This window comes from Doryrhamphus excisus, linkage group LG7 (genome assembly GCF_037039965.1).
Source record: "Doryrhamphus excisus strain RoL-2023G ecotype Guam linkage group LG7, RoL_Dexc_Guam_v1.1, whole genome shotgun sequence".
Classification (NCBI taxonomy): domain Eukaryota; kingdom Metazoa; phylum Chordata; class Actinopteri; order Syngnathiformes; family Syngnathidae; genus Doryrhamphus; species Doryrhamphus excisus.
The window spans coordinates 13,957,102-13,982,132 of NC_136363.1; the positions used below are offsets into that span (position 1 = coordinate 13,957,102).

The 25,031-nt window shown below is 46.8% G+C and overlaps 2 protein-coding genes across 7 annotated transcripts; one reads left to right on the top strand and one right to left on the bottom strand.

The window, feature by feature from the left end:
• Nucleotides 1-17: 17 nt before the first annotated feature.
• lrp12 (low density lipoprotein receptor-related protein 12) lies at nt 18-5,251 on the top strand. The gene is made up of 11 exons (XM_058046972.2): nt 18-759; nt 1,349-1,405; nt 1,470-1,605; nt 1,664-1,866; nt 1,934-2,181; nt 2,255-2,404; nt 2,474-2,695; nt 2,770-3,036; nt 3,095-3,297; nt 3,373-3,505; nt 3,598-5,251. Exons 1-11 carry the CDS (start codon nt 723-725, stop codon nt 4,495-4,497), a joined length of 2,556 nt encoding a protein of 851 aa, XP_057902955.2. The 5' UTR covers nt 18-722; the 3' UTR covers nt 4,498-5,251.
• Nucleotides 5,240-23,501, bottom strand: LOC131101969 (regulating synaptic membrane exocytosis protein 2-like). Of its 6 annotated transcripts, none has more exons than XM_058047396.2 (29): nt 23,224-23,498; nt 22,907-22,956; nt 22,728-22,838; nt 22,558-22,657; nt 22,371-22,494; nt 22,224-22,299; nt 22,081-22,116; nt 20,841-20,971; nt 20,607-20,778; nt 20,203-20,356; nt 19,538-19,606; nt 18,019-18,151; nt 17,774-17,881; nt 17,574-17,624; nt 17,408-17,476; nt 17,284-17,343; nt 17,112-17,221; nt 15,844-16,323; nt 15,685-15,726; nt 15,580-15,618; nt 15,220-15,242; nt 15,058-15,158; nt 14,850-14,969; nt 14,605-14,780; nt 14,291-14,426; nt 14,100-14,212; nt 13,918-14,019; nt 5,950-6,089; nt 5,240-5,854 (listed from the first exon to the last, which is right to left on the bottom strand). In XM_058047396.2, the coding sequence occupies exons 2-29, from the start codon at nt 22,952-22,954 to the stop codon at nt 5,666-5,668; spliced, it is 3,213 nt and encodes a 1,070-aa protein (XP_057903379.2). In that variant the 5' UTR covers nt 22,955-22,956; nt 23,224-23,498; the 3' UTR covers nt 5,240-5,665. The 6 variants fall into 6 exon arrangements, 5 of the variants coding, with proteins under 5 accessions (XP_057903379.2, XP_057903378.2, XP_057903377.2 ...); XM_058047395.2 differs by having other exon boundaries at nt 22,907-22,959; XM_058047394.2 differs by having other exon boundaries at nt 5,241-5,854; nt 23,027-23,498.
• Nucleotides 23,502-25,031: the final 1,530 nt, after the last annotated feature.

Consider the following 25,031-nt stretch of genomic DNA (forward strand, 5'->3'; position numbering starts at 1 on the left):
GAGAAAAGCCACGCATGCACGGGGAGAACATGCAAACTCCACACAGACATGGCCAGTGGAGATTCCAACCCAGGTCTTCCCATCGTGTCGGAAAGCAAGTCTGTGGTATCGCGCATCACTTAGTGTCAGCAGAAGGGTTTTATTGCAGCTCACGTGGATGACGCCAAGTTGTCATGTGACGTCACTTTGAAGGAGGCGGGGCCTTGCTGTTGTGACAACTAGAATACAATAGAAATGTAGCGGGTTGTAGCTAAAAAAAGGCGACGTTCTCTGTGTTGCACGCCGCTTTTGAGACTTCCTCTGCGGACAAATCTGGCGGCCAACTGGGCCTTCATGCCTTTACTGAAGAGTTTGAGCGCGGCCAGGCTGCTTGCTTCGCCACATTAGCATGCAGCGGCTAGTCGGCCACTCGATGAGTCGATCTGCGCTTGCTTTTTGTACAAGTAGCCGCTTAGCATGTGAAATTGCACTCGTCTCAGGTTTGCTAGCGTGCAATTGGTATATTGTATATACAACACACATTCCGACTTGATTCCGTATAAGTGAGAGGAAAGCAGTTGCCGTCATGGATGGTCCTGGTTCATTGTGCTAAGTAGCTAACTGTAGCGTCTTTGTTAGCTTTAGCTTAGCATTCATCTCCATTGTCCAGTGCTTTGTGCTTTGCTAAGCTAACTGTCAGGTAGATTTGTGACCTTGGACTCATCGTTACCGTCATCTTCGTCATGGTCTGTTCAGGTGTCTACCTGCTCCTCTTTTCAGGTGAGTCTTCTGTCCGACATAGCATGACTTTTCTGAGCAGCACTAAAAGTCGGCACACATTTTCGACTAAGGACAGACCGGCTGTCCATTTGTGTCTTTTTTTACCGTCCTATCCTTGTGAGGAAACGTCCCTGCGATGTGAAAGTGTATTCTATGTATTTTGTACGTCACACTAGACGTGACACATCACATTGTGAGAATGCTGTGTTGCTGGTCCACCCCGTGCACCCCCGGGGTTCGAACCTGCGTCCATGGCATGAGAGCTCGCTAGGCATCGACTTAAAGGCGCAACCTATCAACTATGTCCGACACCACTCTTCAGGCGTCAGGGGGGTGATGTTTACATTGGCGCACACAGCTACATCAACACTGGCTTTGCTGGCTCATTCATAACGAGGCAGTATGGGGAATTCTACTTGAAAACAAACAGACATCCCAACATCTCATCCGTGTAGGAGAATCTAATGCTGCTAATGCCAACACAGCAAATATAGTTTCCATGGCAACGAGAGAACCGCAAGTATAGCTGCTAAAATGATTGTGTCATTTGCTTCAAGCTCAACCAGTACTTTCGTGTGTGTGTCTGCAGGATGCGTTGCTGCCTCCCAGAGGAACGAAAACCTTTTCATGTCTGGGATCTCCAATGGTGAGGTGATGAGTTGATGGGTACGTTCATGTGTCAATCAAAGCTCAATCTATATCACCCTCAGCATGCGGCGACTCGTCTGAGCTGTTACGTGCATCCAGCGGCATCATCACGAGCCCCGGTTGGCCCTTCCAGTACCCAACGCGCCTCAACTGTAGCTGGAACATCCGAGGCCGACCTGGAGACACCGTCACCATCAGGTACAATGTGGCCACGGCTCACATGTCACGAGTGGACTGACAAATTCCTCACTTGTAGCTTCCAGGATTTCGACCTGCAGGGTTCACACCGTTGCTCGTCAGACTGGATGTCAATCAGCAGCTACAAGAACCTGGATGGACTGCGAGTGTGTGGCTCGTCCCTGCCACCTCCTTACATCTCATCCCAGGACCACGTCTGGATTCACTTCCACTCTGACGACACTCTGACAGGAAAAGGTTTCCGACTGTCCTATGTCACAGGTGAGTGTGAAGAGGTGCTGCACAATGAACAGACATGGTCCTGTGTGACTGTGCCGTGTCTTTGTAGGGAAGCCTGATGTTTCCAGCTGTGATGTGGACCAGTTTCACTGCTCCAATGGGAAGTGCATCCCCGACTGGTGGCGTTGTAACTCCATGGACGAGTGTGGGGACAATTCCGATGAAGACCTGTGTGTAGACTCACCGTTTTCATTTCAACCCTGCGGCCTGAACCAGTTCCCCTGCTTGTCCCGCTACACCCGAATCTACACATGTCTGCCCCACAGCCTCCGCTGTGACGGCAGCATCGACTGCCAGGTCACTTAGTTCTATTTCCCTTAGCTTACTTTGGCTTCTTTGGCTTAACTGTTCACCCCCCCCCCTTTCTCAGGATCTGGGAGATGAAATTGACTGTGACGTACCAACATGCGGAGACTGGTTGAGGAACTTTTACGGCTCCTTCAGCTCTCCAAATTATCCTGACTTCTACCCTCCAGGGAGTAACTGCACATGGCTGATTGACACTGGCGACCACAGGAAGGTGTGGATTGGCTGAAAGCAAAGATTGCGTCTGCAGTGGAAATGCTGAAACAGCCGTTTGCTCCCGCAGGTCATTCTGCGCTTCACAGACTTCAAACTGGACGGAACAGGGTACGGTGACTATGTCAAGGTGTATGACGGCCTCAAGGAGAACCCTCGCCGCCTTCTCAGGGTGCTGACAGCCTTCGACTCCAGATCACCCGTGGTGGTGGTGTCGTCATCTGGCCAGCTGCGAGTCCATTTCTACGCCGACAAGATCAATGCCGCCAGAGGCTTCAATGTCACCTACCAGGTTCTTCTACACCAGATCTTATTGTGTTGTTCAAGGCCACATTGGGTTCTATTCTTCTGTGTTCTGTTCCTCAGGTGGATGGCTTCTGCCTGCCCTGGGAGGTTCCTTGTGGGGGGAACTGGGGCTGCTACACCGAGCAGCAACGCTGTGACGGCTACTGGCACTGTCCTAACGGCCGGGACGAATTGAACTGTTCCACATGTCAGGAGGACGAGTTCCCCTGTTCCAGAAACGGAGCCTGTTATCCTCGATCAGACCGTTGTAACTACCAGAACCGCTGCCCCAACGGTTCCGATGAGAAGAATTGCTTCTTCTGCCAACCCGGGAACTTCCACTGCAAGGTATTATACAAAAACAGCTAAGCGTGTGACCAGTGTGTGAATCTTGACCTTTGTCCAGAATAACCGATGTGTGTTCGAGTCCTGGGTGTGCGACGCCCAGGACGACTGCGGTGACGGCAGTGACGAAGAAAGTTGTCCCGTCGTCGTTCCCACCAGAGTGATCACAGCTGCAGTAATCGGCAGCCTCGTCTGCGGCCTCCTGCTAGTCATCGCCCTCGGGTGCACGTGTAAACTCTACTCGCTGCGCATGTTTGAACGCAGGTGAGCGTGCACAAGCCTACAACGTCCAATGCTTAGATTCCACTTTTCAGCTGATGACTGATTGCTCGCTCACAGGTCTTTCGAGACCCAGCTGTCCAGAGTTGAGGCGGAGCTGCTGAGGAGGGAAGCCCCGCCCTCATATGGCCAACTAATAGCTCAGGGTTTGATCCCGCCTGTGGAGGATTTCCCAGTGTGCTCTGGGAGCCAGGTAAAGATTTAATATGTCCACATGACCAAATAAGATGGTCGAATAACACTTCGGTCGGAAAGAACGATCATCTTCACCCTGTCATCCCTCAGGCGTCCGTTCTGGAAAACCTGCGTCTGGCAGTCCGGTCTCAGCTCGGCTTCACCACTTTGCGCCTCCCCTCTGCCGGTCGTCATAGCAACCTGTGGCGCAGCCTCTTCAATTTCTCCCACTCGCGACAGTCGGCATCTTTGGCCCTGGTCTCTGCTGACCTGGAGGACAGTGCTGGAACTGGAAGTTCCGGATCAGACCTGCTTTCCCCAGACTCTGATGACACTGACACCGAGAGTGAGAGAGGTAGGGAGCGTGCCGTTGGTGCGGTGGGTGGTCCTGTTGCCCCGCTTCCCCAGAAGACCCCGCCCTCTAGTTCAGTATCTATGATGCCCTCCACGGCCCCCATAAACCTACCAGCTGCCCCCAGCCAACTCCAAAACAATCCCAGGGAGGCTCAACCCCCTGCCAGCCCAGTCACCATGGTAACGGACAATCCAGGCATATGTCACAATGACTCCTTGTCGTTCCGATCCCCGGCCACTTCCACCCTGCAGCGTCTGGCCCAGAGCCTGCACCGACTCACCAGGAACCTGATGAGAACCGGTCAGAACCAGACTTGGACCGGTCGCAGTCCACTGCACCAAACGGACACAGGGAGGGCCAGGACTGAGTCCACGGAGCAGCGAGGCAGCGGGGAGGAAGAGGAGGACGTGGAGCTTCTGATCCCAGATTCGGACTCCTCGTCGTTCAGTGACGTTCGACAACCGCTGTTGGAGCCACCTCCCTCCTCCAACACAAGTTATGCACTACGACAACCCCGTGGGAACTGCACACAAGCAGGGTGGGATGGCCCATGCGAACACTGCGGAAAGGTTCACACCGCCCGGATCCCTGATGCATGTCTGGAGGTGGGGGGCAAGATGGAGAGCAGCGATGATGAGCTCCTGCAGCTGTGCTAACAGGCTCCAGGCTAAGATGCTGGCTAACATGCGAGCGGTACCGCTGTAGCTGCTAACTGATTAGCATGTTAGCTTGTGTTCTGTCTGGACCGGGAATTTTGTGTGCTGCAGCAGATGAGAAACCTATTTAAGCAATTTCTTTTTAAACTTGCTAAGTCCAATGCAACTTAAAGCCCTCAGAAAATGACTTAGCTCTTTCATGTTGACTGTGTCACATTTTCACCCCCCCTGGATCGAGACCATAGTGAGAATCTTTGAACCCTGTTTGGTGTTTAGTCACTCGCACTGCATTCTCCCAGGTCAGAAACTAAGAGTGTCCCGTCCCTGTCCCCTGGCTTTAGAAGTGATCCAGCACCAGGGTGATCCTTGGGATCCCTACAGCAAGAACCAAAAGTGCTCATTTTGCAAATTCTACATTTCCGTTCGACATGTGCTCACCATTGTGGTCTCTGATTCTAAAGGGAAAAAGTCCTATATATTCAGCCCAATGAGTTCACAAATGTTTGTGGACTTGTTGGCGTGATCTTGGTCGTGGCAGCAAGACGCAGAGAAGGACTGTTCAGTCCTGGATGTCATCTTCATCTTCCTGAAGCCATGGAAGGACCTGCCAGTATTTTTGTGTTGCCGTCTTTTGGTACTTGAGCTATTTATTCTTATTTCTCCTCATTGTTGTGTTCTCTGACCTGCATGCTTGTTTGCGCTTTTTCTTTTTGTTTGGACATTTCAAATGGAAAGATTAAAGTTTCAAACGTAAGTTCATTGGCTTCATTTATTTTGGAATATGACAAAAGCACTGGGAAGGATCTGAAGGCTCATGGATTCAGTTTTTAGACTTTTTATTTGGGTTTACAGTCACTAGAGTGGGGTTGTGATAAAAGCCACAGACCTTATATTTTCATTTGTCAACTGAATGTGCCTTTTTACCCTCCGCAGTTTGTCCACATACAGAAGCAGAACCTCCCGTTGGAAGCATGGATTGGTGTCCTGATGGATCAAGTTCTTCCTGAGTTCTTGCTCTGCCCATTTTGGCGAGGGATGCTTTTGGTGACTCGCTAGCACTGTAATGTCTGGTATAAAAGGACTGGTCCAGAAACAGCCATCACAGATGCTTCCTTTTGAGTACCAGAACATCAGGGGAGGATCGTAGGCGGTACTTTTCCAGATGTTCCTACTGTGCCCCGCCCTCTGTGTCTTTGTTGGTCAGAGGAGCCAAAGCAGGGTCCACCAGTGAGGTGGCAGGAAACAGTTTAAACCAGCCAATCACCATGTTGGAGAGGTCCAGGTCATCCAGTAGAACCTGAGCGGCGCCCATGAAGGATTTATGGTCCATCCTTCCATAGTCACCCCAAACGATGATCTGCGAGTTTGAGGAGTTAGTATGAACTAGTTAGTTAGTTGTATGAATACAACAGTTAGTATGAACGTTCGTGAGCACACTCATCCCAATCTTACCTGTAAAACTTTGCCCTCTGGATTTTCTTCAAATTGCAGCTGCTGTTGATAAAGCGGTTCCAGTGTCTTTCTGGCCAGGCGAGTTCTTCGCTTCAGCAAACATTTGCCGTTATCCATCAGGTAGACCTTCACGTATGCAGCTGCATCACAGCAGTCTGTGTCAGCTAATCACATCTTGACTTGGCTGTGCTGTCTGTTCTTCAGAGCTTTACTGGCATTTCTTTACATCCTGGCTTCCCAAAGTGGGCGACACCAATTGGAATAGGGGGTATGTGAATATGGATAAAAAAACCATTAGCTCCAAACACACAATTACGAGTGTATCTGAAGGCCTCACGGCGTGAGAAGAACAAAGCAGAAAGGAGACGGTGTATGCTCAGTGGTGAAAAGCCGTCCCTGGGGGTGAAGACTTTATGGTCGCTGGTATGTATTTTCCTACTTGGATCCTGCTTTTGCTGGTAAACACTCCCCTTCAATTTGGCACCAAATGACGATGCAGACTTTAAACCATAACTGTGGTCTGGGGTCATGGGGTCATGGCTTCAGGTCACTTGTTTGAAGGAGTACGCCACTGTAAAAAGTCTGGGAACCACTGATCTAGATCTTTGCTGTTTACTTTACTTACTCAAGATCAGTGATTACACAGTTGTGCACCCCTGCAGACATCCAGCTGCAAGTCATGTAGCCCCTACTCATGCTCAACATGCTCAAAAAACACAAACCGCACATTGAAACATCTTTGATATATGATGAAATATTTATGATGATAAAAAAATCATGTCATAAGATAAGACACACACCTGATCTTAAGACAAGCGTAAAAATAGGTAGAATATGTATTTAGCATGTTTGGACCTTAATGAGGTTTTATGTAGAGCTACAATAAGCATAAGTTTTTCTCCTCCGACCCCTCCCCAGTCACTACAGGTGTGCCCCAGGGCTCTGTCCTGGGGCCCCTTCTCTTCATAACCTACCTTCTCCCCCTCGGCCATATCTTCCGCAAATTTAACATTCACTTCCACTGCTTCGCGGATGACACCCAGCTCTACCTTTCTTCCAAACTTAACCCTACACTCCCACCCCCCTCCCTCACCTCCTGTCTCTCTGAAATAAAATCATGGCTCACCTACAACTTTCTGAAACTTAACAGCAATAAAGCTGAATTCTTACTCATTGGCACCAAATCCACCTTATCTAAAGTTGACCCCTTCTCTCTCTCCATCGACAGCTCCTTAGTCTCCCCCTCCCCTCAGGTCAAGAGTCTGGGTGTCATCCTCGACAGCACACTACCTTTCAATCCCACATCAAATAACGTCACCAGGTCAGCTTACTTCCATCTGCGCTCCATTAATCGTCTCCGTCCCTCCCTCACACCCCACACCACCGCCATCCTCGTCCATAGCCTTGTCACTTCCCGCCTTGACTACTGTAACGCTCTCCTCTTCGGCCTCCCTCAAAAATCCCTCCATAAGCTACAACTGGTTCAGAAATCTGCTGCCCGGATCATCACCAGGACCCCCTCATCCCACCACATCACCCCATCCTGCAGCAACTCCACTGGCTCCCAGTGACTCATAGAATCACCTTCAAAATCCTTCTGTTCACCTTCAAGTCCATCCACCACCTTGCCCCCCCCTTACCTCTCTGACCTCGTCCACATTGTCAATCCCTCCCGCTCCCTCAGATCTTCCTCCTCCATCCATCTCACTGTTCCCTCTGCACGCCTTAGCACTATGGGGAGCAGAGCTTTCAGCCGCTCTGCTCCCAAACTCTGGAATTGCCACCTGACCTCCGTAACTCTGCCACCCTTCCCATCTTCAACTCAAAACTCATCTGTTCAAACTAGCTTATTCCCTCACTGCATCACATGCCCCCCCCCCCTATTTTATTGTATGTTCTTATTTATTGTTTCTCTTTTATTTTGTATTTTATATTGGTGTTTTTATATCTTCTGTACAGCGACCTTGGGTGTCCTGAAAGGCGCTTTGAAATAAAATGTATGATTATTATTATTATAAGCATTTCGAACTTGTCATTAAGAATAAGAAAGTAAAATGGGTTGTTTTTGATCTGATCAAAAGTTTAAGACCATAGGCTATAAAAGTCAAACTCTGCTCCAAATGGTCATTTCCACATTGACACGGTCAGCCCCCTGATGGCTAAAGCTAAGAAGCTTTCTCTTCCTGAACATGGTGGGATGGTGGAGCTCCATCAGCCAGGCCTCTGGCAGCATGCCTTTGCTGCTGAGCTTGGACGCAGGAAGACAGTCATTCCACTTTTTGGAAAGATCCTCAGCATTACCGGAGAAAAAAGTAAAGGGCTAGACCTCCAAAAAAATGACACCTGCACCAAGCCGAAGGATCCGATGGACTGTCCGTCAACACGCGGGGCAGTCCTGGACCCAAAAGAAGGCCCTTACTAGTGCTGACTCCAGCCCAATAACCATCAGACGCCATCTACAGGATAAGGCTTCAAAAACCAAAATGTAATCAAAAGACCAGGTCTCCTTCAACGCCACTGCCTGTTTAGACTTTGCCAGGGAGCATCAAACATAGGACATTGGAAGGTGGAAAAAAGTCTGATGTAACCTTTACGGTCCAGATGACTTCCAATGTTCCTGGCATGACAAGGAGATCCACCTGAGATGTTTTCTACCCGGAACAGTGGAGGGGGTCCATCGTGAGCTGGCATGCTTTTTCAATCAGTGGAACACTGGAGCTTCGGGTGGTTCAGGGTCATCAAACAGCATCCCTCATGACTGAAGCCCTCTTCTGTGGGTAAACAGCTGGGTTCCTCAACATTTCGGGATTGATGGCAAGGGAAGGTTGCAAAACTGGTTCCAGACAGCTGATGCCTCTGGTGATATCATCTTCACCACTTGGACCAATGTTCCCAATAGCCTCCTGGAAACACTCTCATCAAGCATGCCTGAAGAACAAGAAAGCTGGCACTCCTCATTACTGAGTCCTTCTGAGACATGTTTATCATTTTTAGAGCCACAGTCTTCAACTTTTGATCAGCCCATAAATAGCCTATTTCACCTGAATTCTTCTTTTTAATAAATGACTTTTTTGTAAGTTTTTTTTTTGTCTCACTCCCCCTTGTTGCTTTTGCATATTGTACTCTACTTAAAACCTACTTAAGATCCAAATGTGCAAAAGCTACATTCTCACTATTTTGACACTGGTCTGAAAGGGGACCTATTATGCTCATTTGTCCACCCTTTGTATTCAGTTGTGGACTCCTATAGAGCAGCTACACACAAGAACTCACACAGAAAACTTAGATCTTCCAGAATCTGCACCTATTCCAGCTGGATTTCCTTGGATTTGTGCTTCCCACCAAAACAGTCTGTTTTAATTCATTCCACCCACGGCCCGCCTCTGGGCACGCCCACTCTGTTGTGATTGGTCACACACCCAAAGTGCTAACTAACTAGGAAGGAAGCCCACTTTCTAATAAAGTTGGTATAGGAGTTATAATAAATGAATAAAGTCTCTGGAGATTTAATTAAAAGGTGTTTAGGAGCTACTGGTAGCTCATGATCGACTGGCTGGAGACGCCTGACGAAACTTGTATGAACTCAAGAGAGGTGTAACGCAGCTGGTGCAGTAGAGCTCAGGAGAAGCCGAACGTGTAGCAAGCTGGCCTGCTATCGGACACACTGTCAGAGTAGCCGTTGGTGTGGTGGAGCTCAGAAGCCAGACATGAGGGTGCCGTGTGGACGAACAGGGTGTTCAAAATTAATGCACCTTTGCCGGCGCTGCTTCTGGCTCCAGGAACAGTTTGGCAGATATTTCATGTTCATGTTCACATAAACTGTCCCGTGTGAAATGTTGTTGACAGATGAAAATATTTTTATCTTGCTGGGGATCACCAAATACAATAACGTCTGCCTGAGCTTGTTTCGTAAACAGAGTAGCTGGTCAAAGAGTTTATCACGCCCATATTAGGAAGTCCGCCTCTCTGTGACATCACAAAGGGGCAGTTTTACCACACCTTTTCAAACCCAGTGTTTACAGCCATCCCAAACCTCTTTCAGGAATCACTTCCAAAATGCACAAACCTCATTTATCTGAACCTTTGGCATGGTTTAACACCAGAATACAACATTCTAACTACGTTTATAGGTCCCCTTTAAGATTTTGATCAGGGCTGTATCTCCTGGTACATTTTGGTACATTTCTAATAACACGCTGTGGTGAAGTGGGATCTTTTTGCTCCTTTGCTGTGCTTTGGTCTACAACAGCATGGAAATAGTACAATTCAATAAGGAAATAATGTCAATAGGAGGCTGAGCCAAATTGAAATACAGTGCATCCGGAAAGTATTCACAGCGCTTCACTTTTTCTACATTTTGTCATGTTACAGCCTCATTCCAAATTGTATTAAATTAATCTCTTACCTCGAAATTCTACACAAAATACTCCATTATGACAATGTGAAAAAGTTTGTCTTTTGACTTTTTTTAAATTTATTAAAAATAGAAAACAAAAAAATCACATTTACATAAGTATTCACAGCCTTTGCCATGAAGCTCAAAATTGAGCTCAGGTGCATCTTTTTTCCACTGATCATCCTTGAGATCTTTCTACAGCTTAATTGGAGTCCACCTGCAGTAAATTCAGTTGATTGGACATGATTTGGAAATATAATAACTGTCTATATAAGGTCCCACAGTTGACTGTGCATGCCAGAGCACAAACACCAAGGCCTGTATGGTAGAGTGGCCAGACGAAAGCCATCAGACCAGAGAATTTTGTTTCTCATGGTCTGAGAGTCATTCAGGTGCTTTTTGGCAAATTCCAGACGGGCTGCCATGTTCCTTTTACTAAGGAGTGGCTTTCGTCTGGCCACTCTACCATACAGGCCTGATTGGTGGATTGCTGCAGAGATGGTTGTCCTTCTGGAAGGCTCTCCTCTCTCCACAGAGGAACGCTGGAGCTCTGACAGAGTGACCATCGGGGCCTTGGTCACCTCCCTGACTAAGGCCATTCTTCCCCGATCGCTCAGTTTAGAAGGCCGGCCAGCTCTAGGAAGAGTCCTGGTGGTTCCAAACGTCTTCCATTTACGAATAATGGAGGCCACTGTGCTCATTGGGACCTTCAAAGCAGCAGAATTTTTTCTGTATCCTTCCCCAGATTTGTGCCTCAAGACAATCCTGTCTCGCAGGTCTACAGACAGTTCTTTTGACTTCATGCTTGGTGTTTGTGCTCTGACATGCACAGTCAACTGTGGGACCTTATATAGACAGTTATTATATTTCCAAATCATGTCCAATCAACTGAATTTACTGCAGGTGGACTCCAATTAAGCTGTAGAAAGATCTCAAGGATGATCAGTGGAAAAAAGATGCACCTGAGCTCAATTTTGAGCTTCATGGCAAAGGCTGTGAATACTTACAGTGAAGAAAATAAGTATTTGAACACCCTGCTATTTTGCTATTTCTCCCACTTAGAAATCATGGAGGGGTCTGAAATTTTCATCGTAGGTGCATGTCCACTGTGAGAGAGATAAACTAAAAAGAAAAATCCAGAAATCACAATGCATGATTTTTTAACAATTTATTTGTGTGATACAGCTGCAAATAAGTATTTGAACACCTGTGTATCATCTAGAATTCTGACCCTGAAAGACCTGTTAGTCTGCCCATTAGAAGTCCACCTGCACTCCATGTATCATCCTGAATCAGATGCACCTGTTTGAGGTCGTTAGCTGCATAAAGACACCTGTCCACCCCATACAATCAGTAAGACTTTAACTTGTAACATGGCGAAGACCAAAGAGCTGTCCAAAGACACCAGAGACAAAATTGTACACCTCCACAAGGCTGGAAAGGGCTACGGAGCAATTACCAAGCAGCTTGGTGAAAAAAGGTCCACTGTTGGAGCTATCATTAGAAAATGGAAGAAGCTAAACATGACGGTCAATCTCAATCGGAGTGGAGCCCCATGCAAGATATCACCTCGTGGGGTCTCAATGATTCTAAGAAAGGTGAGGAATCAGCCCAGAACTACACGACAGGACTTGGTCAATGACCTGAAAAGAGCTGGGACCACCGTTTCCAAGGTTACTGTAGGTAATACACTAAGACGTCATGATGTGAAATCATGCATGGCACGAAAGGTTCCCCTGCTTAAACCAGCACATGTCAAGGCCCGTCTTAAGTTTGCATATGACCATTTGGATGATACAGAGGAGTCATGGGAGAAAGTTTTATGGTCAGATGAGACCAAAATAGAACTTTTTGGTCATAATTCCAATAAGCGTGTTTGGAGGAAGAAGAATGAAGAGTACAATCCGAAGAACACCATCCCTACTGTGAAGCATGGGGGTGGTAGCATCATGCTTTGGGGGTGTTTTTCTGCACATGGGACAGGACGAGTGCACTGCATTAAAGAGAGGATGACTGGGGCCGTGTATTGTGAGATTTTGGGGAACAACCTCCTTCCCTCTGTCAGAGCATTGAAGATGGGTCGTGGCTGGGTCTTCCAACACGACAACGACCCGAAGCACACAGCCAGGAAAACCAAGGAGTGGCTCCGTAAGAAGCATATCAAGGTTCTAGCATGGCCCAGCCAGTCTCCAGACCTGAACCCAATCGAAAATCTTTGGAGGGAGCTCAAACTCCGTGTTTCTCAGCGACAGCCCAGAAACCTGACTGATCTAGAGAAGATCTGTGTGGAGGAGTGGGCCAAGATCCCTCCTGCAGTGTGTGCAAACCTGGTGAAAAACTACAGGAAACATTTGACCTCTGTAATAGCAAACAAAGGCTACTGTACCAAATATTAACATTCATTTTCTCAGGTGTTCAAATACTTATTAGCAGCTGTATCACACAAATAAATTGTTAAAAAATCATGCATTGTGATTTCTGGATTTTTCTTTTTAGTTTATCTCTCTCACAGTGGACATGCACCTACGATGAAAATTTCAGACCCCTCCATGATTTCTAAGTGGGAGAAATAGCAAAATAGCAGGGTGTTCAAATACTTATTTTCTTCACTGTATGTAAATGTCATTTTTTTGTTTTCTATTTTTAATAAATTCAAAACATGTCAAAAAAAACCTTTTTTCACATTGTCATAATGGAGTATTTTGTGTAGAATTTTGAGGTAAGAGATTAATTTAATTCAGTTTGGAATGAGGCTGTAACATGACAAAATGTAGAAAAAGTGAAGCGCTGTGAATACTTTCTGGATGCACTGTAGGAGGGCTCCCAAATGACGAAAGACTCCCCTGCATAGGAGCACATATAGCATTATGCACCGAGCAAAAATGCGCAACAGCGCACAGCTAACACGATTAAAACTCATCTCTGCATTTATGCACAGCATTAACATTTGTCAACAAGGACAAGGTGAAGGGTAGAATCGAATTTCCATGTCTGTCTGTGCAACAAATGTTGTATTCTATGACTACCCAACAAAGTGGCTGCAACGCCCAAAGAAGTGGGGGCTTCCTAACATAGTGCATCCAACCAACAAAGAAATGACGGACGCATACAGCTCAGCAAAGACACCCATTTTTTACAGCACCACGTCAGATGACCAGCTCTCAACATCAGTCATCTGGAAAGACCTTCATGATGCATAACGTCATCATCAAACGTCCTTACTAGATCTGTTCATCAAACCCACCACAATGTAGAACTTCTTGCTGTCACCTGTCTTCTGCACTTGCTTCAATCTCAACTTGGCTCGAATGTCTGTCATTTTTATTCACATACCCCTTATGGCAATCTGGAGATGTTGACTGTGCTGTCTGCAACTTTACTTTCTCTACAGTATCACTGTTCCCTCTAGAACAGTGAAGATCTGTTCTTTCCAGATCAATGGAGCGACCAACCTCTGCCCAGCCACAAATGGATGGTTGATACGATGACTGTACTTTTCCCTTGGCTTGGCTGCTGCTTTACAACTCTACACTGTGCTCAACAACCTTCTTTGGGGCTGTACATGGCGTTACCTGGCGTGTTCTTGTTGCCTTGTTTACCCACAAGCCCCCTGGCTCGGATCACCTCCACATCCAGGCGCTCTTTCCTGTAGACCATGCCGATCTGGATATCTCCTGACCAGTAGAGCACCAGAGCAGAACAATGTAGTGGATAGTTGTTGGATCATTGTTATTAAGGCATGATTGATCAGTACCCATGGCTGGTGTGGCCAAAGTCTGCCTCCCGGCCAACTGCGCAGGTCCTAGCCCTTCCAGGAAGCCGGTAAAGTGTTTGTCGGTAGCCAACTTGACTCCTGGAAAGATCAACCTGAAACACAGATTCAATGATGACTAAGGAACGGATCCAACGGAGCAAAATGGCAGCTGTGAAGAGGAAGGCTCATACGCGCCAGGCTTTGGGTCATCTGCATCTGGGTCACGGCTCGGCTGTCGAGTGAAGCGAGACTTAAACTCGATTGCCAATCCGGTTTCCATGCTCCTCTGAACAGGAAGTCTCACTACTTTTTTCTTCTTCTCTTCCTCTGGACAGACACAATATACAGTAAAAGCCACACACGACCGGTCTTCCAGTGGCTTTGTTACTGGTTCTAGGTGGAGCTACTGGTCCTGATATCTTTTTAGACCTTCACCTTTGACCACCACAGACCTCAAAGTGGGCCATGGTGATCCTGACACCGCTGGGGCTAAACTGGAACTCACCCTCTGGATTGAGCTGTGAGGCGCTCTGGCTCTTCTTTCCCAGTCCAACCATTCCCATCATCCGGGCGCCAAAACTGGAGCGCCGTTTCTTGTCATCATCATCATCATCGTTGCGCCCCAGTGAACAAATGTCTCCGCCCACACTGGAAGACTTGGCAGCAGGAGCAGCTGACGGCCTGCAAGAGAGGGAAGACACTTAAAAAGGGGGGGACACTAAAGTCCATCACATTGGTTGGTTCTTTTACTTTGCCGTCTCAGACTCCTCCTCCTCTCCTTCATCCACGGAGTCACTTTTCAGCAGTGTGGTCACTTCTCCTAATCCCTCCCCCAAGTCCACTGAGGGGCCCTCCAGATCTTCTGCATGACTGCGGCCACCGGTAAGCAGACAACATATTTCAGACATCAAATATGCAGAACATGACATTGCTGTGGTCGCCATGACAAGCCAGTCACCTGAGGCTTTGACCTGATTGGCTGCCAAGGAGGTTGGACTCAGCTGACATATCACTGATGTCACTGAGGGAGGACTTTACTGAGAGGCTGGTCTGTGGACACTAATGAGAAGCAGGATGTCATGAACGACACGATGACATTATGGATAACGGGTGTGCTCACCTTCTCCGGATCTTTCATCACACCTGTGGAGACACAAGACGCAGTGGTATTTCACAGCAGCGATGACACAGATCACATTTGAACACGAGTGCAGATGTTGCTTAACAGGCGCCACAATTATCAAGTCAGCAAGGTCCTAATTACAAGTGCTTTCCACGGGGATCACAAAGGACGACGCCATTGTCTTGTTTGGACTGTGCTATCAACTGTGTGTCTGTCCAAAGACCCACTTTCTCCTCCAGAACCTCCTGGTCAGCAAGTAGCCATAGAGTCCAGGACAGTGATGGTGATCTCTCTACGTTACTACCTCATCCTACCAGGACAGTGACAGGACAGCGCTGGAACACTGTTGATGCGTACCATTCGCTGTTTTCTTCTGCTGGTCCTCCCATGTGACCTCTGCAAGGTAGCAGAGACAAGCTGTTGAAGCTGTTGTTGGACGTGACCAGATGTTGAAAAACGTACCTTTCCTGGTACCACCAGGTGTTGCTGAGCGTCTGTCCGCCTCTGGCACACGTCATGTGATGTCCGATGTGATGTAAGCAAAACACACCAATGACGACAAAGCATGCAATGCTGTGAGATTTACTAAACGCCAACACATCCAAGTAGCTTGGTACAAACCTGGAGTTTGTGGGGGCGGGGCTGGGGAAATGCTGGGGGCCGGCAGAGCTTGATCAGAAGCTGGTGGCGATGGGAGTGGGGCTGGAGAACAGCTGGGGGCTGGCAGAGCTTGATCAGAAGCTGGTGGCGATGGGAGTGGGGCTCGAGAACAGCTGGGGGCTGGCAGAGCTTGATCAGAAGCTGGTGGAGATGGAAGGGGAGGGGCGGTTGGAGGGGGAGCTAGGCTAGGTGAGGGGGGCAAGGGTGGGTCTTGATGAAATTGTGGCATGTGGTTGGTCAAGCTGTTGGCCAAAGGTGGTTCTGTCTCAGGTGAAGCTAGGCGGGGCTGGGCAGGTGCTGGGGGAGGAGCTTGTATTCTTATAAGTGGAGCAGCTACGTTGTTGACATGGGGATGGGCCTGTTTTTGTGAGGGGGGAGGGGAAAGATGAGTAAGAGGAGCTCTGCCTCCATTTGGGACTACTTTGGTGGACGTGGCCCAAACTGATAGACAGAAGGTTGGAAAAGATAAAAAGACATATTAGAAGTCACAAACATCACATGATATCAAAGTCCTCTCTTGATTCGCTGTTGCTCCTCTGTGGCAAAGGTGACCTCAGCAATCACCATCTCCTGATGCTTTGACTGGCTGTGTTGACACCGGGATAATAGTTTTGGTTTCTTTTCTTTTTAATGTTTAATAGCAAAGGGGCCGCACGGTGGGGGAGTGGTTAGCATATAGGCCACACGGTCAGGAGATGGGAAGACCTGGGTTGGAATCTCCCCTCGGCCATCTCTGTGTGGAGTTTGCATGTTCTCCGGGTACTCCGGTTTCCTCCCCCATTCCAAAAACATGCTAGGTTAATTGGCCACTCCAAATTGTCCATAGGTATGAATGTGAGTGTGAATGGTTGTTTGTCTATATGTGCCCTGTGATTGGCTGGCCACCAGTCCAGCAAGGATATACGGCATAGGAAGTGGTTGGATGGATAACAGCAAAATGGATGTGTACTTACATCATGAATACTATGTAGTTTGACTGATATACTGTGGAATCTACTATGAACAGAACTACTGCTGATTTTGGTAAGACTGTATTGTTGCTTCCAAGATTTCTAGTTTGATGGAAACCCTGATTGTTATTTCCTGAGCAGTGAAGAATATTTAGGCTGAATGTTAATTGGATTTATGTTGTTTTTATTTATGATTGTCAACCTAACCTCATAAGCTACTGCAAATAGTCGAAGTCAAGAAGATCTACTGGAGTTGATTTGAAGTGCTACCAGTCTTACTTGTATCGGGGGCACCTTTGGGTGGGACGCTAGGCAACTGGCGCCCTCGCCGACTGCACAAGGGGGTTCCGATTGGACTCATGTGGACAGATTCGTCCTGTGGGCTAACCCTGTCAGAAAATGTCCTTCAATAAATCTTAGCTCTACAATTGTGAGGAACAGCACTGGTTACCTGAGCAACTCCTCATCGAAGGGTTCTGCTTCGGAGGGAAAGTTTGGGATGAAGTCCTGGCTGAAGAGCATAAGCGTGTCAGGATCTCTGATACTACAACAAATTCAACTGTCCCTGGACTCACCTGTAGTCCTCTACGATTCCATTTGTCATGTGACTCGGCCAGGACGTATTGCACAATCTTCCAGAGTAACTATACACAGAGATGAAGACTACTTGCTCATTTCATTACTACGAATACCTGCTGTACTGTTTGCACTACTGAGAGTCTGCGTGGTGTGTTTCAGGACCTGTCATGAGAATCAACAGAGTTGGCCCCAGACTTTCTCCTCAGTGACCTCCTGAACACACAGACAATCCCGAAATGGATCACAGCGAGTCCCAGTACTACAGGCACAACTGCAACAAAAGCTCAACTACTATGACTACATGTGGAGCAGAACATAGAAAACTGCTTCCAGGCAGTCCTCCGTCAGATGGTAAGGTTTACCTGTCCAGGCTGTTGTACTGGCCAACGTCAGAATAAGCTCGGCTGAGCTTGGTGCCTCGCAGCAGCCGCACAGCATCCTTACGGTTTAAAGGGTAAAGAGTGTTGGCACTGGAGGCCAGGTCAGATGTTAGAGGCCAGAAGGCAAGAATGGAGAAGTAACTAACGTTGATGTGGAAGGTGTCCTTCACCTGGGACCCAGCATGCATCACCTGGACTACAGAACACGTTCAGTAGCGGCCACCTACCTATGAGGAGCCAGCTGGCTTGGCGACTGGGACCTCATCAGAACCAGATCGGATTGTGAGCCATGATTCAATGGCACGTGCTCGCACAGAGAGTGGGTGGAGCTATGGAGGTTTCGGACCTTCTGCCAGGACTCTGGGAAGGATAAGAGAACAAGCCTGGAACAAGTGTTGAGCAACTGACTCACATGACCAAAGTATGAAGTGGAGGCCCTGCAGACCATTGTGTTTGAATGGGGGGCAGACATTGGGTGGCAGTAGACAGTGGTTGGTAGATTCATGCCAATAACAGTGTATGCTGTTGAAGTGATTTGCTCCAACTGAGTGAGTGTGCATGGTATGTTGCATGAAGACATGAAATTGTAGAAGTGGATGAATCAGCTATCTTCTGCGTCACACATGATGAATGCAGAAAATAAAAATGATGCTTCGAACACGTCTTACACCACGCCAGCCTGCTTGAGTACGTCATCCTTTGGCTGGCTTTTTCTATGCAGGTGATGGTGCAGGTGTATGGATAAGTCCTTTGTTGTAAACGATGCAGTGGCGCCCCTGTTAGCTTACTTGCCAGTGGCTTGCAGTTGACATGGACACTCCATATTCGCTAATTAGTACTTTATTTCTACACGCGTTTCTTTTCAAATGACAGCAGCTTTGTGGGTGTGACCTGATTACTTTTGCGTTGTGGGTTTTGATATCCAGTATGTCTGATGAATGTTCCTTTTTCATATGCCCGTCCTGTATCTTATATTCATGGTGGTTGTTGAATAATCAGCCACCTATACATTGGGAACATTTTGGAGTTTCAACATTCATTCATTCATTTTCTGACGCTTCTGATCCTCACGAGGGCCGCAGGGGTGCTGGAGCCTATCCCGGCTGTCTTCGGGCGAGAGGCGAGGTACACCCTGGACTGGTGGCCAGCCAATCACAGGGCACATATAGACAAACATCCATTCCCACCCACATTCATACCTATGGACAATTTGGAGTGGACGATTAACCTAGCATGTTTTTGGAACGGCGGAGGAAACCGGAGTCCCCGGAGAACATGCACAGAGAGAACATGCAAACTGCACACAGAGATGGCCGACGGTGGAATTGAACCCGGGTCTCCTAGCTGTGAGGTTTGTGCGCGAACCATCGTGCAGCCCTGGAGTTTCAACAATATTTCAGTACTTCGTGTGAGTATAACTGTAGCTTGGCAGTCAGGCTGGAGCGGGTTCATATGGGGTTCCACTGGGTTCCACTCTACAAGAGACACAGCTTCCTCAGCCACCTCTCTCTGCCTTTGATCTTCAACATGTTGTTCTTCAACATGTTTCCTTTATGATGGATTATCTTAGTAAGAACTTTTTCCCATTTGCGTACACGAGAACAATGCATGCAAGCATTTTTGCTCTGATTTCACGTGACGTTGAGCTGCAAGTACGCTTGTTTGACCCCCAAGTGTTTGAGCCGCTGGCGACTGCAACAGGATGTGACGTGGCAAAGCAACAATGAGGCATGACATGGAGATCACCTGATATCACCATCATACCATCCTCACAGTCGTAATCAGAAAAGTCTCCATCGCTGAACCTCTGAGAACCTGCAGAAACATGAAGATCTCATAAGCGACCTATTATGGTAACAGCGACGTTTCTGGCTGGTCCAATCATCAACGTTTGCTTGAAGAGAAGCACACGGTCTTCTGAAGAAGTGTTTTTGCACATTTGTTACTTCATCCATCCATTCATCCAACCCAGGTCTTCCTGACTGTGTGGCCAACACGCCAACCACTAGCCCACCGGAGGGCACCGATTTGTGATGTCATTGACTAATATTTCAATGTCTTTCATGATCTGGAACGTTGAAGTGTGACAGAAGCAGGAAGTGGGCCGAGACTTTCCCACCACTGTCCCACACCAGTCAGTGGACGGTTCTCACGATGTTTGAGGTAGGTTCATTGATCTGTTGTTGTTGATGATGTAGTTAACCAAATAAATCAATGGAGAAGACACAAGAAGTAGAGTAGCTTGTGTTGTGTCCAAACAAACTCATTCCTTCATCAAGACCAAAGACCAGAACTTGGACTTGAAACGTGTTTGCTCATATAACCAAACAAAGTGTCCTATGAGAGGTATGACATGGAATCTGGTTTGTGTCTGGCAGTCATGTCAAAATGGCCATCGGCCGTTTACTCACAGTGGAGTCTCCTGGCAGGTGGTTCATGCTGCTGTACTCTCCTCTGCAGGTAGGGGGAGGAGTTGGCTCGTGGCAGAGCGGCACTGCCAGGCCTCTGAAGCTTGTACCAGTGGGGCTCATCATCCAGGAGAGCGGTCTCCAGTCCAATCAGGACCTGAGGAACCACAGCACAATTAGACCTTCAAGAACATTAGGCAATCTCCCGTGTGCAAGGATATCCGTCCAGGTTGGCAAGCTTTGTGATGATGGCTACTGTTGAAGCTAGATGTTGTTCCCGTGGCTACTGGAGAACACGTGAGCTGTCAAACCAGTGCTGCCACTGGAGACCAGAATTTCTTCAGGATGAATAAAATATCTTGATTTTATGCAAACGGTGAAGCTTCAGATGCACGGCCTGTTCCCACCTCTCCAAGGAACTGACTGTCCTCCTCATGACCTCTCGCTTGATCCCAGACGGTCAGCTCCAACATCCGTTCTGAGATCTCCCGTTGGTGGACCGTAGAGTACACGAAGGTCTGATTCCACCGAGGTTCTGTCAACTTCTTCACTGTTTTCGTCCTGCGCTTACTCTGATCACTGATGTGAAGTTCCAGTTAGCAGGTGACAAGGAGGTATCTGCTGCAATTTCACCACCTCACCTTCTGTCAGGTAGGAAGTAGATTTTGACATAAAGGTTCCTGGGCCGCTCGTCTGCTCGAACAGGAAGTTCTTTAGCTCCAAGGACGGTAACGATCAGCTGATGGCCAACTTTATCGTACCACAGCTTCACCTGCAAGGAAAACACCTGGCATGGATGCTACAATAAGAGTGGTGTCCTCCTTCCAGCGTGAATGACGTGATCCAGCTAATAAGAATGATCAGACATTGGATGGATGACGCCACTCGGCCTGATGGATGCTTTAGTTCCGATACCACCATGCATCTGTTCCTGACAATGTTACTTATTTACAATACTTACTCACACATGCTTAGGGATACTGGGCTTTGCTGTGAGCTTCCAGGATGAAGGTCACCTTCATTTGACCTCCCATAAACCTTGGAAAGTTTCTCTGCTTCTTACACAACTTGCTCTTCTCAACATCGACAACGGTGTGTCATCCATGAATGGATCAATAAATGTGGTGCTTGGCTATTGAAACATCTTCTGCTCACAGTTCCACCAGGATGTTCTAACGGGCGTGGCCACTGAGCTTCGAGTGTCACCAGCAGCGTTTTTCAAAATGTCTTCACTTCCTGGTCCGAGAATGGCAAGTTGTGTCAAAAGTAGTGAAAATGTAACACTTGGACAGGCCCACTCAAAGAGAAGGTCAAATGAAGGTTGAACATACCTTTTCATGAGTAGGGCCAAAGAAGACAACCCCACCCCTAACCCAACCCACATAGTCCAGTACGCTAATCACAGTACTGCTATGGTTAAAAAGGATGAAGTACAAGTAGAAGTACCACCAGCAAGGACCAAGCCAATATAGAGGAACTACAGTCTCATTTCAAACACATATCACCTCCTTCTTCCAATTTCATCATAACCATAATCACATTCTTACCTCCTTCTTCCAATTTCATCATAACCATAATCACATTCTTACCTCCTTCTTCCACTTTTATCATAACCATAATCACATTCTTCTTCCACTTTTATCATAACCATAATCACATTCTTACCTCCTTCTTCCACTTTTATCATAACCATAATCACATTCTTCTTCCACTTTTATCATAACCATAATCACATTCTTACCTCCTTCTTCCACTTTTATCATAACCATTCAGCCTGTGTGCTAACAGCTATGCTATGCTAACAGCTATGTGCTGTGGACCAGGCAGGGATTGACCTTTTAGACTCCAGCACAGACCTTGAGAGTGGAGGAGATCACATACCTGAAGTCTGGGAACCAGAAGACGCTTGGTTTCAGTCTGCAAGTAGAAGAAAAGCAGGTGTTGTAAACTGTCAGCTGATTGGCTGACGGCCTTGAAACAAAGTACTTCCTGAGACCTGTCCCTCCACAGTGCTTGGGACTTACAGGACATTCAAAGGAATTTGAACTTGAATGCAAAGTGTCACTGGAGACAGGCTGGATGTGGGCGGAGCCTGCAGGTCTGCAAACATCGAAGCACTGACGTTAGGGCGGTTACCAGGAAGTCGTTCTCTCAACACCTCATCACCTCACCTGACTGGTCGGGACACCAACAGCTCCACCTGTGGTTCTGATTTGGACTCCAGGATGATGTTGTAAACTTGGTTGAAGGTGGCGCCTTGGAGAACATGGCCGTTCCACTCAAGAACCTGGTCGCCTTCATCAGAGAAGAAAAAGTCCATTCAAGACAGGAATCTCAAATACTAGCAAACCACTTTACCTGCCCTCAGGTGTCCCACAGTGTCTGCCAGACTTCCTCTTTTCACTTTGGTGATGAACGCACAGAGACGACCCGACTCGGTCATCTTCCCGCCGACCACCTGGAGGTACAGGGAAGGTTACACCAGGCTCTCCCAGAGGACCAAAGGCAGGAGAGGACACGTGTGGCACCTTCAGTCCGAGCAGTGCTCCGGTGTCAGTGGGAATCGAACTGTCTTTGGTCATCTTGTTGAGCAGAATCCGCCCAATGAGGCGCTCTCCATCCCTGGACGGACGCCACTGCTGAGAGGTCAGAGTGGGAAGAAATAAACAACACAAAAGTGGCGCTAGACAGAAGAGGCGGGGCTTACCGTGGACATCGGGGCGGGTTCACCATGATCCCACCAATGGCTGTCCATGTCTCCTTGGTGAAAGGTGTAAGGTCAGACATAATTAGGGAGCTCAAATGGATCACATAACGCAACACTCACTGGTCAATCAACACATGATAGCTGTCAATCACAGCAGGACGCACGCCATCGTATTCCTTTTAATCCAGTTGCTCAAAGTCGGCAAGATGGTGGCAGCGACACCACTTTGGCCCTCAACTTCTTCTTCTGCCTTCCATTCAGACCCGCCAATCCCACCCAATTCCAACAGGTCTGTATGAGATGTGTCAGGGAACTACCTGTTGCATTTCTATTCTGGCGTCTCCATGGTGATCTGCAGGCACGTTGGGTAATCCACCTCCCACTCGCTTAATCCAATTGAGTACCAGAACCGTGTTCTCTTGTAATCCACAACAAATAATCCTTCATGTTCACTTCTCCAAGGTTCTGTGGCATTTCCTCAGATGAGGGCCACATGAATGTTCTCCCTGGGCGCTTTGACCAGCATGTTCTTCAGAACGTCCTCAGCAGCTGAACCACACACTCACCTCCGGACAGCAGGAGTCCAGATCTCTCTCAGCCAATCAGGACTCATAAGCCCCTCCCCCTTGACTTGACTGTGTCCAATGACAGCCAGGCAGTAGGACTTGTTACTGTGACGTGAAACTTTACCTTTACATCATTACCAGCATTCACTTCATGATATCATTACCAGCATTTATCTTTTTTGTACCATTACCAGCATCTATCTTATTGTATATCATTTCCAGCATTCATCTTCTTTTATGTCATTACCAGCATTTATCTTCTTTATATCATTACCATCATCTATCTTCTTTTATATCATTACCAGCATTTATCTTATTTCTATCATTACCTGCATTTATCTTCTTTTATATCATTACCAGCATTTATCTTCTTTATATCATTACCAGCATCTATCTTCTTTTATATCATTACCAGCATTTATTTTCGTTCATATCAATTACCAGCATTTATCTTCTTTATATCATTACCAACATGTATCCTCTTTATATCATTACCAGCATTTATCTTTGTTTATATCAATTCTTCTTTATATCATTATCAGCATGTATCCTCTTTATATCATTACCAGCATTTGTCTTCTTTTCTATCATTGCCATCATTCACTTTTTATATCATTACCAGCATTCATTTTTTGTTTCATTACCAGCATTTATCTTTTTATATCATTACCAGCATCTCTCTTCTTTGATATCATTACCAGCATTTATCTTCTTTATATCATTACCAGCATGTATCCTCTTTGTATCACTACCAGGATTTATCTTTGTTTATATCAATTACCAGCATTTATCTTCTTTATATCATTACCAGCATGTGTCCTCTTTATATCATTACCAGCATTTATCTTCTTTTCTATCATTGCCGTCATTCACTTTTTATATATTTACCAGCATTCATTTTTTGTTTCATTACCAGCATTTATCTTTTTTATATCATTACCAGCATCTATCTTCTTTTATATCATTACCAGCATTTATCTTTGCTTATATCAATTACCAGCATTTATCTTCTTTATATCATTACCACCATTTATCTTCTTTGTATCATTACCAGCATTTATCTTCTTTTATAGCATTCACTTTTTATATTATGATTGTTATCTTCTTCTTCTTCTTTTCTATCATTGCCATCATTCACTTTCTGATATCATTACCAGCATTTATCTTCTTTTATATCGTGACCAGCATTGGCATTTTACATCATTTCAAGTGTTTCCTTTTTATATCACTACCATTTCCATTTGTCCACCTGTACCTCTCACCCAAAGACAGCTGGGATAGGCTCCAGCATAGCCTCCATGACCTTGTGAGGAGAAGCAGCATAGAAAATGGATGGATGGATTTTTTTATATCACGGCCAGCATTTAAGTTCTTTTACTATATCCTTTATAATAATTCATTAGAATACTATGATACTTAATACTTTACCTAACCCTATATTTATATATTAAGTATTATTGGTATTAATACTTAAGTATTAATACTATAATACCCAGTATTGCTTTTTATATCATTACCAGCATGTAACTACCTCACATTACCTGGAAGTGTTTCTCCAT

Coding starts and splice junctions, on each gene's coding strand:
- LOC131101969 (XM_058047396.2), bottom strand. CDS start 22,954: ATGGACAGCCATTGGTGGGATCATGGTGAACCCGCCCCGATGTCCACG. Junction 17,222..17,283: donor TTCGATGAGGAGTTGCTCAG/GTAACCAGTGCT, acceptor ATTTTCTGACAG/GGTTAGCCCACAGGACGAAT. Junction 5,855..5,949: donor CAGAGGGCAAAGTTTTACAG/GTAAGATTGGGA, acceptor TCAAACTCGCAG/ATCATCGTTTGGGGTGACTA.
- lrp12 (XM_058046972.2), top strand. CDS start 723: ATGGTCTGTTCAGGTGTCTACCTGCTCCTCTTTTCAG. Junction 1,867..1,933: donor CCGACTGTCCTATGTCACAG/GTGAGTGTGAAG, acceptor GTGTCTTTGTAG/GGAAGCCTGATGTTTCCAGC. Junction 2,405..2,473: donor ACACTGGCGACCACAGGAAG/GTGTGGATTGGC, acceptor TTGCTCCCGCAG/GTCATTCTGCGCTTCACAGA.